Here is a 16,949-nt window from a genome sequence, read left to right as displayed (position 1 = left end):
GTGTAGGTACTGTACACCCTACTAAATTAAGATAAGTAAACGTTTCTAGCTGCTACCAGAGGCGTACGACAGGGGATCGTGGCTGGTTTACCCTTCCCAAAGTCTACGTTACTGGCAAAATTGCTATTTTAGTGTAATTTTTTTATTTTGCAATAATTTTTATGTAGATAATATACTCTTGATTCGTAACGATGAAATTATTAGTTTTCGAGATATTTGAAATTAAAAATGAAGCGACACAATACACTGATTAAAATAACCGTGTCGATTCATTTTTAACTTCAAAGATCTCGAAAACTAATGACTTTATGGTTACGAATGAAGAGTATATTATTTTCATAGACAGTATTGGAGAATCCAAAAATGGAACTAAAATAGGAATTTCGCCAGTGGCGTGTAGAATTTGGAAAGGGTCAACCATTCACTTTCCCCCGTTGTACGCCTCTGGTAATAGCCAGAAACGTTTGTTTAACATAATTTAGTAGTTTGTACAGTAGCTATACTTCCTGCCAAGTATGGAAAGGATACGTTGAATAGTTTTAAAATGCTGAGCAAAAATATTTTTTAAATTTTTAGATAAAACACCCTGTAACTCAGTAAGGAACCACATTTTATTTAAGTGTTTTAGGTTAAATCTTCGTATTTTGTGCTAAGGTTTCTCCAGTTACTATATGGACAATTATTAATGAAACACCCTGTATGGGTATATAAGAAATATTATAAGTTTTTTGAAAATCTTTTTCATCAATCATTATTGCTTCACAATTTTTAAAAAATGTGAAAACCTTTAATTATCCATGTCTTTATGTCCTAGGACTACACAGAACTCTTACGTCAATAGACCAGATAGAATGATAGATGAAGTATCGAAAGGAAGCTTTTAACCCGGCATGGTATTAAACGTGGAAATGACCTAGGACTTCCGGTTTTAGAGTTGCAACAGAAAGTATTGGTTTAAAGTCGCCGAAATAGTATAAGCGAAATATTATTCGACGCGAAATAGCAACACTACGACAAATATATACCTACTTACTGTTTCATGCATGTTTCTCCGTCCGTATGTCTTTCCGCGAATATAACGTTATTAAAACAGATTGAATGACAAATGAGTTGTCGAATGAGAGATTATAACCCAAAATTGGTATTACGGGAGAAATTTGACCATCGGACTTCCAGTTTTAGAGCTGCAACTGGAACTACTGTTTTAAGGTTGCCGAAATAGTACAAACGACATATTATTCAAAGCGCTTTAGCAAAACGAAAACAAATATATATTTCTGGTTCCATGTTTATATGTTCGTCCGTCTGTCTGTCCGCGAATATAACTTATATATGTTCTTAGAAGTGATAGAGGGACAAATGAGGCATCAAGTGAGAACTTATAACTCAAGGGCAGTATTGAAGCTGAGAAATTTAACCTCGAACTTCCGGTTGCAGACAAAGAGATAGCAATGGCCGCCTTTTTAGATATTGAAGGGGCATTTTATAATGTTACTACCAGCTAGCTCTATCAAAGAGCTCTTTGATATGGGCTAGGAGTAGACGAGGCGCACCTGCGGTAATTTGCATATGGATAAGGGCATCCCTGGAGAATATTATAGTAATATCCACTCTGGGTAAAGCAACCATCAAAGCAAGAGTAGGTGGAGGCTGTCCACAGGGAGGAGTTCTTTCACCTCTACTTTGGGCAACATTGGTAGATGATCTTCTCAAAAATCTGTCCACAGAAGACTGTTACTGTGTAGGATACGCTGACGATATGGCAATCTTTGTCAGGGGCACGTTTTTCCAGGTGGTGTCTGGAAGAATTCAAGCAGCCCTAAATATAGTTGACGACTGATGTAAACAAGAGAGACTGATAGTCAATGCTCAGAAAACACAAATCGTCAACTTCACCAAAATGACAGCACTACAAGGCCTAAAACCACCGGTGCTGGGAGGAAAAGAGATTTCATTTGCCAAAGAAACAAAATACCTTGGGGTTTATTTTAATTATAGGCTTACATGGAATACTAACATCCTAAAAACCACACAAATAGCTACTATGCCCTTGGACAGATGTAGAAGAATGTGTGGTAAGAATTGGGGGCTTAACCCCAAAATGACTCTATGGTTATACACAAGGGTTATTAGACCCATGATAACCTATGGCTCGGTGACGTGGTGGACAAAGACGCAGCAAGTGGGAGCAATAAGGCTGCTAGGTAATACACAACGGCTAGGATGTCTGTGTATTACGGATTACGGTGGCCATAAAAACCACTCTTGCAGCAGCGCTAGAAGTCCTGCTGAATCTACCACCACTTCATATCTTTATGCAGGGCGAAGCCAGATCAGTGATGCACAGATTAATCCATGGTCAGCCACATATAAGCCAGGTGCATGGTGCTGACAACAGAAAGCTAATCGAGGAGCTAAAAGCCGATATTGTGAATGGGGCAGCCTATCGATGCAACAGCAACGAGATATAACTTTGACAATAAGTTCAAAATTAATATACCAGGCAGAGAAGACGGGAAGGAAGGTGTATCCATAAAAGCTGTTGCTACCTGGTACACTGGTGTCTCAAAAACATCGGAAGGTGTGGGAGCCGACATAGTAGGGACAAATCAAGGAATTCAGTTCCTGGTTAGTCTATCAAAGGATGTCACAGTTTTCCAGGCGGAAATAACGGCAATCCATCACTGCGTGGAAGAAATAGAAAGGCAGAAAGGAACGTTCCGTTTAGTTGCCATCTTCACAGATAGTCAGACAGCGCTTAAGACACTCAATTCTGTAGAGGTCAATTCTAGGCTAGTATGGGATTGTGCGTGTGCCCTAAATAAACTAGGAGATCGTAGCAGGGTTACGGTAGCTTGGGTACCGAGGCACGAGCTACAAGAAATTGGGTAGCTCACAAATCTTTGGAATGGTGGAGGAATTCACCAGGTCAAAGACAGGCGAAACAGTTAATTACAGAACATTCGCCAAAATTAGGGCAGACCTAATAAGCAAAGATAGGAAAATAGTTCAGAGAAATAAGGAAAAAAAATAGTCTGTTGGTGACACAACCCCCTCCAGGCCGAAACCAAATTTTTTGAGTAATATGGACATCTCTAAATATAACCTATATATTTCCTGCAGCCGATTTTGATGATATACATAGTTATAAACAAATGAAGATCAAAAAACGGTAAATTTTCGCTTTTTCGTCTATTACTAAGAAAATAGGCATTTTAAACAAATTTGAGAGTAAGAAACTCATAAACGGTATAAAAAACTTCAATATGGCCTTTGCTTAATATGTCTATCCTTATTGGTTGCTTAGAAAATTGCAAAATAAATCATAAAATTTGAGTTTTTATAAATATTTATAACTTATGTAAAAATTAACTTAGAACCTTTTTATTATGCGGAATACTGAGACTTATAGTACTTAATTGATACCCTAAATTTCGAAGAAATTGGTCAAATAGTTTAAAAGTTATTTAATTTGTTTATCCCAAATTTATTTTCTTTTGCAACACTGTAAGTCAGAAAATGATGAAGCTACAGTAATACTTTGGATAGTTTATGGAAGAAGGAAATTTACAGTATTAATTTAATTTAAAAAAAATTACAAAAAATAATTATAAATATTGCAAAATTATTTTGCAAAAACATGTGAATTAAATAAATGGGGGGGCTAACTTTGTCCCTAATTGTTCTATGACAGTTGTTTTTCTTTCTAAATGTGTATAAAAATTCAGTCTTTCTAAATATGAAAAAATAATTTTTCTACAGGCAACGGTTAAAAAGTTATTCTAATTGTTTATAAGTAAGCAAAAAATCGACATGTTTTTTCAAAATAATTTTACACTGTTTAAAATGATTTTTTGTCATTTATTTTTAATAATGGTAATAGTATAAATGTTCTTCTTTCATAAACTGTCCGAAGTATGATTGTAGCCTCATAATTTTCTGACTTGTAGTGTTGCAAAAAAATGAATTTGGGATAAACAAATTAAATAACTTTTAAACTGTTTGACCAATTGCTTTGAAATTTAAAATATAATTTAAGTACAAGAAGTATCAGCATTCCGTGTAATAAGAAGGTTCTAAGTTAATTTTTACATAAGTTATGAATATTTTTAAAAACTCAAAATTTATTATTTATTTTGCAATTTTCTAAGCAACCAATAAGGATAGACATATTCAGCGAACGCCATATTGAAGTTTTTTATACGATTTATGAATTTCTTACACTCAAATTTGTTTAAAGTGCTTAACTTTTTGGTAATAGACGGAAAAAGCGAAAATTTAGCGTTTTTTGATCTTCATTTGTTTATAACTATGTATATCATCAAAATCGTCTGCAGGAAACATATAGGTTAATAATATAGATGTCCATACTACTCAAAAAATTTGGTTTCGGCCTGGAGGGGATGTGTCACGAGAAAAATCTTTTTTCTCTGGACTAAAACAGTCAAAGCCATAGTAGGTCTGCTAACAGGGCACTGTAAGCTGAATAGGCACTTGAAGCTGATGGGATTGTCAGATGATGACCTGTGCAGATTCTGTCACCTGGAAGAAGAAACAGCAGAGCACATTTTATGTCAGTGTGACAGTCTGGCAAATGTGCGGTTCTTTGCATTAGGAGAACAAACATGGAAGGTTCAGTCTCGAAGCTATTAGACTTTTTAAAAAGGGTCAGTCTAGAGCAGCGATACTCAATCTACGGCCCGCGGGTCGCATGCGGCCCTCTTACGTTTTTTATGCAGCCCGAAGGCTAACTAAAAGGCCCTGTAAATGATCCAATTGTTTTGAACTCAAGTAAGATAGTTGGTGGTGGCTTTTAGCATTTATTTGCGACATAACAGAAAAACTTGGCGAACTTGATCGTCGTCGTTTATACATTAAAAGGTAAACATAAAATTATTTTCGTAGTTGACAAAAATAAAGTATTTGCTTTCGTGGACAAGCTAAAGATGTACATCGATGAAATTAATATAAAAAATCTGCATAACTTTCCGACATTGGTGAAAGCTCAACAAGATGAAATTGATGTATCTCCAGAAAACTACGCTATTTATTTCTAACAGATTTAATGATTTATTAAACATTAGGAAATGTCTTCTATTATCGGATAATCCCTGGCACTTAGAAGTAGCCGCTACTATACAACTTGCGGCCGTTGGGATTTAATAGCGCAAAGTTGTCACATGAACTAATTAATTTTAAAAATTATACAAATCTGGAGGCAATTCTTAAAGAAAAAAGAGACGCAAATCAGTATGAAGGATTCTGGAAATTAGTACCGGATAACTATAAAACTCTCAAAAGTTGCGCTTACTTGTTCCTCGCGTTGTTCGCTTCATCATATAGGTATATTCAGAATCCTCATATTCAGAAATGAAATATGCAAGAAAATGTTTACCTATCCTGACACTGATTCGCACCTGGACGACGTTGTTATTTCGTAAGCGGGCGACTTTAAATCCTGAACCAGGTCGATTTTTATTTTTAAATTATGATTTTTTTACATATTATATATCATACTATTGTCATCCATCTGGGCGTGATGACGTAATCGATCTTTTTTGAATGAGATTAGGGGTCGTGTGCTAGCTCATTTGAAATTCTCTATATAGTAATATAAACATTAACATAATTAAGTATACAGTATTCCTGCCTTTGGATCGAAAAAATCTGAAAGGTTGTGGGTTCGAATCTCACCAGGGTCAGAAATTTTTTAATTTATTATAAATTAATAAATGAATATGGTTTCTGTCCTTGTGGGATCGGTACTCACCGGAGGGACCGCAGACGTTCGGATACAATTAGCGTCTCTTTGCAAAGACAATGACGTCGACTTTGCAAAGTAACAAGACACTTACTCAACACACACACTACACATTACTCCCCTGACTTAGTGATAAGTTATACAATTACGTGGCTAAAGGTTCTAGTTCTAAACCAAGGCCAAAATCAGAGAAAAAAAAGTATACAGTATGCCCAAAAATATTTTGTTTTGAATTAAATTAATTGACAAAAAAAGAAAAATTTATGTACTTAATTTATTTAATTTAAAATACATTTTACTGCTGTCAGAAAACAGAAGAAAATGTTTATTTGACAAATAAACACTGCTTTTCATTTAAATCTAATGTTCAAACTGCCAAGAGGCAGGTGGGTGGAAGCTTAAACAATAAATTTAAGCGAAAAGCAATGTTTATTTGTGAAATAAACATTTTTTTTCTGTTTTCTGACAACAATAAGCTATATTTTCAGTTAAATAAATGACATACATTCTTCTTTTTGTGTCAATTAATTCAATTCAAAACAAAAATTTTTTGGGCATCCTGTGAATAACCTTTTAAATGAGCTAGCAAACGACACCTATTCTAATTTAGAAAAGATCATCGATTACGTCATCACGCCCAGATTGATGACGTCACTAGTATGATACATATTCCAAAAAATCGTAATTTAAAACTAAAAATCGTTGTTTCAGAATAATTATTTTTTAAAGAAAATTATTTTTCCTTAAAATCGCCGGCTTACGAAATAACGAATTTATTCCTTTCATTTGCAACATACTGCGGCCCGCAAGCTGTGGCAATAGCTGCTATGTGGCCCAAGGAAAAAAAGGTTGATGATCGCTGGGCTAGAGAATGTTATCTAGGACTAGAGGACTAGAGGACTATCGGGTTGCAGAGTTACAACTGAAAGTACACTGTTTTAAAGTCCCCGAAATAGTACAAAGTATATAGGGTGAGGCAGATAACTGGCCTATTAGAAATATCTCGAGAACTAAAGGCAACAGAATCATGAAAATTGGAATAAAGGGGTTTTGAAGGATGATCTATTAAATGAAAATATTTTCATCTCTTTGCAACTTCCGGTTATACCCGATATAACGTTCGTTTTTTTAAATGGGACACCCTGTATATTTTTACATTTTTGGATTCTCTTCGATGTCTTCTTTCTTAAAATATGAGGTTTTGTAATATTATATAGGGTATTTTAAAAGATAATTACGTTTTTTTATTAATTTCGTAGCAAAATTAACACCCTGTAGAATTGTAGCAGTTTGACATCTAAAACTCTACTTACGTTCAAATGATTTTTAATATACTCTACTATTGTTAAGAATCATTAGTATAGCTAAATTTTTAATTTTAGTATACAGGGTTGGTAGGGTGGCTCTTAACATATGTGAGAAAATTTAAATTTTTAAATTTCACCCTCTCACCCCCCAAAAGTGTTCCATTATACATGAAACTTAAACGTGCAAAATTTCATGAAAATCGGTGAATATTTAGAGGTGGCCCCGGGTCTGGAAGTTTTGTATATTCGTTATTCATGTTAGTATATTTTACCATTATAAAATAATGGGATATATAAAATAATTTTAATAATTTATTAATAAAAATAAATAATTTCTATGATCTTTAACACCTATAAGAAAGATTCACTACAGTTATTACTTCTTATGTTGTTTTTTGTTTTCAAGACTTCGCTTTTTATATAGCCCGGAAACATTTTTCGATGCTCCGCGACTACTTGCAAGAGGTATTGTAACTGTTCTCCCTTATTAGTGAGTTTTTGTTAAGGTCTTGAATTAGTGCAACTCCTCTTTCTGTCCTATCATTTGTCGTCACGAAATTCTTCACCATCGTTTAAGCTGCCTTGAAACTTTCAGCATTTTTCCATTGAACCGGATCTCTTTTTAAAAAGTCATCAGGAAGTCCAAGCATGTTGAAGAATTGTTTGGAGTTTACAGTAAAAACTTCTCCAGACCTTTGCTCTCCAAAAATGCACAAGATTTCATATCAGTAGGACGTTTTAGAGAGTGTTCAGCAGCTTCATTCTCCATAGCTGCAACCATTAATCTTTTGGATTCTGGAAGTATCCTGGAATCAAAAAGACTCATCGGAAAGGGATGTTCAAATATATATCATAAGTGTTTTTGAAGTTTTTGGCTCGTTACGATGGCACTTCTTTCGTTAAGGAGCTGTTTCCTAAGTCGAAATCATTGAATGGCGCTTCAATAGCTAATGGTGCTTGTATCTAGTCCCTCAAGTATACGCTGACTGCGAAGAGCGCTGATTTACAATTCGCTTCGGCTCCGCAGCTGTGATTAATTGGATGTGAAGCAACCACATCTTTATGGCATAGATAACTTTACACCTCCATCTCTCCTCTGCATGGCTCCAGGATAATAGAAACGAACCAGTTGAAAGCCAGTTCAAAAGTACTTTTGTCTATAATTGAACAGCTGTCTTGAATCTTTCGAAAATACTTATTTGGAGGCTAGATGATTTACTGCTCATTACCTCATCAAACACAGATCCAACTATAAGTTCCGAAATGTGGTGGCGGCAGGCTAAAAAAAGTAAGTCCTTTCTGGAGTTATGCTGAAGAATGGTACATGTTCCAGACTTCGGCCCTGAGTCGCATGCAGTAGTATCGAAACATAGAGCTGCGACGTCATGAACAATACTCCATTCCTACAAACATTCCAAAATGGCATTTGCCTGGGCAATTCCCGTTCCATTGTGTAATTTTGGAACACCCAGCAGCTGTTCATATCTATGATTGACATTTGACACAACAACAGAAAGGCGATCCACATGTTTCTTGGAAGTTAAGTCCTCCATTAGCCGTCCAAATGAACAATTACAGGTCCAGAAATTAAGAAGTATTTTCTTTTAATTTAGTTGCAATCTTGAATCGAGTTATCTCTCTCTCGCGCTGAATATATTTGAGATTGATGACTAACGAGATTACATCATGACCAAGACTGGATACTACATCACTAATAATAAATGTGGCTGTCTTGTACGATACCTGGGTTCTATCGATACAAGACGAAAGTTCAGATGTCATGATTTTGATTCGTGCTCTTTTAGGTAAGGTTTCACCTTCAGAAGTCGCAGCGGCACCAAAGTTAGCATCATCATTGTTGTCCAAGTCCATTTAACCTTCACCAATTTTAATATTCTTTATTCCTGTGCTTAATTGTAGCTGATAGGCGATTAATTATTAATATCTTTTACATTATTGGCAGAAATTCGTAGTACATGACTAATTTCAATTGCATGGAGTCTCAGGGGCCCGGGGCCACCTTTAAATATTTTCAGATTTCAATAAAAATTTATATTTTAAAGTTTCTCCATAATTGGAACAATTTTAGGGGGTGAGAGGTAACAATCGTTAAATTTCATTTTTAAGGGCCACCCTGAAGGGTTGGTCGAAACTCGGAATGAGTATTTTCTGAGTTTTCTTAAATGGAACACCATGTATTTTAGTATTGTAATGAAATGCTATTTTATAGTACTTTTTTATTTCTTAAGCATTCCCCATACCTAACTGCTTTAATTTGTGGGTTATTGGTGATTCAAACTAAACATTAATTGCACCAAAAAATACGTAAAATTTTATTAGGCTGGCCGTGAAAATACTCAATCCCAAATAATTTTTCAGAAATAAATACATATTAATCCAGACTGGTCCTTAAAATTACCAATAAGGGTTTAGCTATCAAAATACCTACGTAGTTAAGATTGTTGGTGCGATTAACAATTAAGCACAAATTAAAGCAGTTAGGTATAGGAAATGCTTAAGAAATAAAAAAGTACCATAAAATAGCATTTCATTACAATACTAAAATACAGGGTGTTCCATGAAAATACTCATTACGAGTTTCGACCAACCCTGTATACTAAAATTAAAAATTTAGCTATACTAATGATTCTTAACAATAGTAGAGTATATTAAAAATCATTTGAACGTAAGTAGAGTTTTAGATGTCAAACTGCTACAATTTTACAGGGTGTTAATTTTGCTACGAAATTAATAAAAAAACGTAATTATCTTTTAAAATAGCCTCTATAATATTACAAAACCTCATATTTTAAGAAAGAAGATATCGAAGAGAATCCAAAAATGTAAAAATACACAGGGTGTCCCATTTCAAAAAACGAAGTTATAAGCAACTTCCGGTATAACCGGAAGTTGCAAAGAGATGAAAATATTTTCATTTAATAGATCATCCTTCAAAACCCCTTTATTCCAATTTTCATGATTCTGTTGCCTTTAGTTCTCGAGATATTTGTAATAGGCCCTTTATTTGCCTCACCCTGTATATTACTCGACGCGCCTCATCAAGACGAGAATAAATATGTACTGCACGTTTTTATATCATTTCCGGTTAAAAGGTCTAATCGGAAGTGCCACATTATAGTCGCAGAAATAGTACATGTACCCCAGGCTGTGGGTGAAAAATAGGTCGATTTCAGGATATAATTCAGAAATTTTTGAAGCCTATCAGGTGTTGTAAAGGACGATGCCAGGAATAACTTCTACTAAAATGTAACCAAAAATATTGTGCGCTTTTTTTTTTAATTGCGATTTTCATTTGTTAAATTTGCAATTTTTATTGATTTTTAATTTTGTAGCTTAGGATATTGATTTTAGAGAAAAACTTTAAAAAACCTACAATTTGAGCTATGGTAAGTTTAATTTTGTTAATTGGTTATTGCAAAACAGCCTGCGAAAAGTCCAAAATGGCCGTTTTTTACAATTGCATTATTTATTGTACAAATAATTTATTTTTATTTTTTAAAGTTTTAAAATGAAGACGTTTCAATTCCAAACATAAAAAAATGTAAAGCCAGATTAACGAGTTTGTTGCTTAGATATTATAAATTGTTTATTCCAAGAGGTCAAATGTCTAAGGCCATAACTTTTTGAAAAAAAATCGTATAGAGTTGGTGAAACATCTAATGTCCTTCTAAAGAGTTATATTTTCATATTCTGATGTAAATAAATGCGTAAAACATCTTTAAACCTCTAATTTTTGGGTTTGAAAATAGGGGGGCAAATTTCGTTATAAACATTTAGAACTGAAGCGGCCCTGTTCATCCTATGAGTTTTTAACTTACAGATTATTGCTGCTGAAGATATAACAAAGATTTATAAAAAAAATAAAAAATTTCTACGACCAACTGAAGGCGAGATAATTTTTGGGTTTGAAAATAAGGGAGCAAATTTCGTTATAAACATTTAGAGCTGAAGCGGCCCTGTACATCCTATGAGTTTCTAACTTACAGATTATTGTTGCTGAAGACAAAACGAAGATTTATAAAAAAAATTAAAATTTTATACAACCAACTGAAGCCGAGATAATTGTTTTTTTTTTTTTCTTTAGTCGTAGTGCCTTTATTTATAACAATTAAGAAATTATTTTACAGTCATTGACTAAAGAAAGACTTATATTATCTTAAAATAAAAATTACTATAAAATATAATTACATTTAATTATTAAAAATTATTTTTAAAATCGGTGCTTTCACGAGCGGCCGAATTTTGCAAATTGCCCGGCTCGCTTTAAATCCGCGCGGTCGGAAAATTTTTACGTAACTTGTATTAAATTTTGACAGAAAACAATTTAATAATATTACCATTATAATATACAGTCAATTTACCACTGTATTTGTTTTTCTTGATAAACTTTTATACGTGAAATTTCATTTCTGAAGAAATAATATTACAACAATGATACATGTATATATGACATATATAACTATATTTTTAATTTTTTCATTGTTATATAAATATAATAATAATAATGTTACTTCTTACTATAATACAATATAAAACTTTTTCTTCTTGTAGTGACTATTCTTTTTGGATTTCACATATAAAAGTTTATCAAGAAAAACAAATACAGTGGTAAATAGACTGTATATTATAATGGTAATATTATTAAATTGTTTTCTGTCAAAATGTAATACAAGTAACGTAAAAATTTTCCGAGGGCGCGGATTTTAAGCGAGCCGGGCGATTTGCAAAATTCGGCCGGTTTCAAAAGCACCGATTTAAAAAATAATTTTTAATAATTAAATGTAATTATATTTTATAATAATTTTTATTTTAAGATAATATAAGTTTTTCTTTAGTCAATGACTGTAAAATAATTTCTTAATTGTTATAAGTAAAGGCACTACAACTAAAGAAAAAAAAACAATTATCTCGGCTTCAGTTGGTTGTATAAAATTTTTATTTTTTTTATAAATCTTCGTTTTCTCTTCAGCAACAATAATCTGTAAGTTAGAAACTCACAGGATGTACAGGGCCGCTTCAGCTCTAAATGTTTATAACGAAATTTGCTCCCTTATTTTCAAACCCAAAAATTATCTCGCCTTCAGTTGGTCGTAGAAATTTTTTATTTTTTTATAAATATTTGTTATATCTTCAGCAACAATAATCTGTAAGTTAAAAACTCATAGGATGAACAGGGCCGCTTCAGCTCTAAATGTTTATAACGAAATTTGCCCCCTTATTTTCAAATCCAAAAATTAGACGTTTAAAAATGTTTTACGCATTTATTTACATCAGAATATGAAAATATAACACTTTAGAAGGAAATTGGATGTTTCACCAACTTTCTACGATGTTTTTTTCAAAAAGTTATAGCCTTCGACATTTGACCTCTTGGGATAAACAATTTATAATATCTAAGCAACAAATTAGTTAATCTGGCCTTACAATTTTTTTTATGTTTGGAATTGAAAGAACTTCGTTTTAAAGCTTAAAAAAATAAAAAAAAATAATTTTTACAATTAATAATGCAATTGTAAAAAACGGCCATTTTGGACCTTTCGCAGGCTGTTTTGCAATAACCAATTAACAAAATTAAACTTGCCATAGCTCAAATTGTTGATTTTCTAATTTACTACAACTTTCTTTTAAGAAGTTTTTCTGTAAAATCAATATCCTAAGCTACAAAATTAAAAATCAATAAAAATTGCAAATTTAACAAATGAAAATCGCAATTAAAAAAAAGCGCACAATATTTTTGGTTACATTTTAGTAGAAGTTATTCCTGGCATCGTCCTTTACAAGACCTGATAGGTTTCAAAAATTCCTGAATTATATCACGTATTTTCACCCACAGCCTGGGGTAATGTGATATATCAATCATCGCGTATTGAAAAGTCGAACTTGAATATTTAGTTGGTATTTCTATTTAGTTGACGTCATTTCCGGTTAAAAAGTTATGACCGGAAGTTTGGAAAAATGACTCAAAATCAGTGAAATCGTATATCAATCGACGCAAAGTTACAAGAAGAGTTCAAATATCGACTTCCATTTCTACTTTCGGTTACACTGGGTGAAAACCTAGGACTTACGAAGTTCAACAGTACGAAGATGTTATATTACCTCGAAGTTAATATTCTTTTGAAGTTGTTCTAGAGATAAGTCTTCAGAAGTAGCATCAGCTGTTAGCACCCATGGTTGTGTTAATTTGTTAAGAGCCAGAATCCTTTCTGAAATAATAAATAAATTTTGCTAAAATGACTGTTTATGCATGTAATTTTATATAATTTATAAAATAATAGACAAGACTTATGTATTCATTTCACCAAGAAATGTAATATTAATAGTACAAACCTTACAACCTTTAATCAAAAAATAGAATATGTGGATAGTACCATATTTCTTGAAATTAATTTTGACAAAGATTTAACCCTCCGTTAGTCGCTATCGGTGTCACACACCGACGACAGAATTATTCATTCGGGATTTACAAAATAACTGGTATTTTATACCGCCACTTTCTGTACCTCTTCCTATCAACTAACCTCGTGTTAGTATACATTCTTACCTACTTGGGTACAGTTGTGCGAGTTTTATAGCTATTTTCGGTGCAAGACTCCGTAGCGACTAACGGTGTGGTTATTACTTTATTGGCATAACTTGCAGTTCAGGTAAAGATTTATCATCTTATTATTGCATTTTATCGGTAAGTTTTGGTCAAATTTTATTTATAGATGTCCTTTGAAGTCGAACAAAAACGTTTGCTGGAATTGCGGGAAATGGTTCCTAGCGAATATTTTTATATTACAAATAACAATATGTATATTGTTATACTAGGGTTTTTCATTTTATATCTGTTGTTTTTCAATAAAACATTTTCAAAAATATTTTTCAGTCATTCCTATACACAATATAAAATATTTGTATGAATTTTATAGCAATAACTATTTTTTTTTAAATTGTCGGTCTCTGATACCGTAGCGACTCTTGATGCTCCGTTTATCCTAGCGACTAACGGAGGGTTAAATTTCAAGCACCATAATATGTTTTCTTAATCTTGTCAACAACATTTGAACATAATGAAAATTCTATGTACTAAAATTTAGGGATTAGATCAACATTATCAGTAGTAATTGCACAAGAGCTCTGAAATTATTGAATTTTTCCCGAGTGAAACTTCGACAGTTTTAATTTCACGAGCCGAAGGCGAGTGAAATTATCTCAAAGTGTCACGAGAGCAAAAATTCTATATTAATTTCAGAGGTCGAGTGCAATTTGTTGCGATTATTTCATGAATAAAACTGTTCAAAACCAAAATTTTATTGTAATTTATTTATGTAAGTACCATTAAACACACATAGACTAAGAGCCGCTATAGGTGAAAATTCTTAATCATTTTAGGCACGACGGGACCCTATAACTTAAATAGTAGAACCTAAAAGAAAACGTTTGAACACTGTGCCGTCACTTTTCAGTGGCACATGCGTCTACAGTGGCGCATCAAACTTTCCACTTATGGACGGGATACATAAATTAAAAAATACCCTCCCTAATTACCAGAATTTAATTTTTTTCATTTTTATAAGTTTTATGTGATTAAGACATAAGATTCATCGTAATTTTAACCCACCACCCCCTTCTCCCTGCCCCCACCATCAAAAACTTTATTTTTCGATTTTATTTTTTTTTTGGTGGGATGCAATCAATTTTAAAATTTCAAAAAATTTACACGCATAGTTAAGGGTTTTATAAAACACGTCTATTTTTTATAGACCTGTAGGTTGAGTGTATATAACCTCAAAAAAATTTTAAAATTTTTTTTTTGAAAAAAAGTATATAACTTTTTTTTGGGGATAGCTGCAGATCTAATTTTTTCTTAGTCTTGTGTATTTTATCAAACACTATATTTCTAATTTTTTTCAGATTTTTCTGTAACGTTGGTCACCTTCAAAAATCCAAAGAAACTTTTTTTAAGGGGGTTTTGGGGGGTTTGAACGTGTTTTTCTGATTTTTAAATATTCTAAAGAACTCAGTTACTTCAAGTTACATATAACCTATAAAAACAAAATTGATTTTATATATTATGAAGTCTATAAAATAGGGAAAATCCCCCAAAACCCCCCAAAAAACAGTTTTTCGGATTTTTGAAGGTGGGGAGACTTACGGAAAAATCTGAAAAAAAATTTAAAATATAGTGTTTGATAAAACTCACAAGATTAAGAAAAAATTAGACCGGCAGCTATTCCTCAAAAAAAGTTATACGCTTTTTTGAAAAAAAAAAAGAATGTGTGTGTACTTTGTACGCACGTAAGAAGTTATACTTCTATTATATGATTATATGATTATATGATTATAAACGAAATTAATATACTTTTTATTTATATTTTATTTAAATATTAAATTAATTTATACTTAATACTTCTCAAACATTTTTATTAAAACAGTGCCAAAAATTAAAATAATAAAAAAATAAAACATACACAAACACATTAAAAATGCCACAAATGATTTCTGAACATTAATTGTCGGAAAAATTTTTAACTAAATACGTATTTTCTGAAAATAAAATTATATAATAAATATACTTACAATCATAAAATGTATAAAAAAAATAAAAAAATAAAAGTTTCTATTGGGATTCGAACCAACTTACCACGCGGCTGGTATTTGCGTTGTATTGGGATTCACCCGCATTAAAACTGCGCTACAGACACAGCTTGTCATTATGTGCGAAGATCGTCTAACTAAACAGATTAACCTTTTGACATTTTTAACTTATGTAAATCAAATTATTTTGATTTTGAATTGAAATGATTTAGAATTGAAAAAATACAACAAAACATAGGGTAAGAAGACAATATATTAGGTGAATATTAAGGTGTAAAATAAAAGTATTACATACTACTTATGTATTTTGGTAGGTTCAAGGTAGGTATCGGAGCCCGTATAACGACTAATAAATTTCGCAATCAATTGCGTCGTGCGAAGTGGCTATGTTCAAATATCATAACAAAATTTGATCAACTATTTATAAAACACTTACCAGTGAAAGATTATTTAGCTTTGAATAAGCGAGATCTGCGGCACTCATACTAGGCACAGTTTGATGAGCTTTCACATTGGCATGCAACAATCATCTCTTCTATGTAAATAAGTCCAAAAATATAATATGAAAACTATTTAAAAAGGCAGTATAACCATTAACTAACTTTTTGTTTGTTGTTTCTCTTCCTACAAATTTTAAAACGCAACAAGCATACATTATAACCAAACCATGCACAGTCCCACAGCTGTGTCACAGCTGCCATATCGGATAATTTTTGTCATGTCATTTGAACATCCAATCAGAACAAAGTTATAATGCGCATGCGCCCGGTCGCTAGGTTTTCCCATATAAAATTTCACCGTCATTACGCCCGTAAAGAAGTATAACTTCAAAAATTCTTTTCATTTTTTGAGGTTATGTACACTCTACCTATGGGTCTATAAAAAATAGGCATGTTTTATAAAAGCCTCAACTATGCGTCTGAATTTTTTGAAATTTTAAAATTGATTGCATCCCACCAAAAAAAAAATAAAAACGAAAAATGAAGTTTTTGATGGTGGGGGCAGGGGGAAGGGGGTGGTGGGTTAAAATCATGATGAATCCTATGTGTTAATCACATAGAACTTAAAAAAATAAAAAAAAATTAATTCTGTTAGTAAGTTCTGTTAACTTTTAATTTATTTATCCCGTCCATAAGTGGAAAGTTTGATGCGCCACTGTCGACGCACGTGCCACTGAAAAGTGACGGCACAGTGTTCAAACAGTTTTTATAAATATTTGACGATTGAAAGTGATCACTTTTATAATTTTTAAAACATTAAATGTGATTAATGTCACT

The 16,949-nt window shown here is 32.5% G+C and overlaps 1 protein-coding gene across 2 annotated transcripts in view; it reads right to left on the bottom strand.

Annotated features, from left to right (window-relative positions):
- The window catches only part of LOC114332053 (lysosomal alpha-mannosidase), a 137,983-nt gene that overhangs the window by 14,982 nt on the left and 106,052 nt on the right, over window positions 1-16,949 (bottom strand). For both annotated transcript variants that reach the window (XM_050660943.1, XM_050660945.1), the window contains one exon: window positions 13,189-13,295. In XM_050660943.1, coding sequence (XP_050516900.1) covers window positions 13,189-13,295 — 107 coding nt within the window. The remainder of the gene's footprint in view (window positions 1-13,188; window positions 13,296-16,949) is intronic.

This window comes from Diabrotica virgifera, chromosome 9 (genome assembly GCF_917563875.1).
Source record: "Diabrotica virgifera virgifera chromosome 9, PGI_DIABVI_V3a".
NCBI lineage: Eukaryota > Metazoa > Arthropoda > Insecta > Coleoptera > Chrysomelidae > Diabrotica > Diabrotica virgifera.
This window is presented reverse-complemented; position numbering and strand designations above follow the sequence as displayed.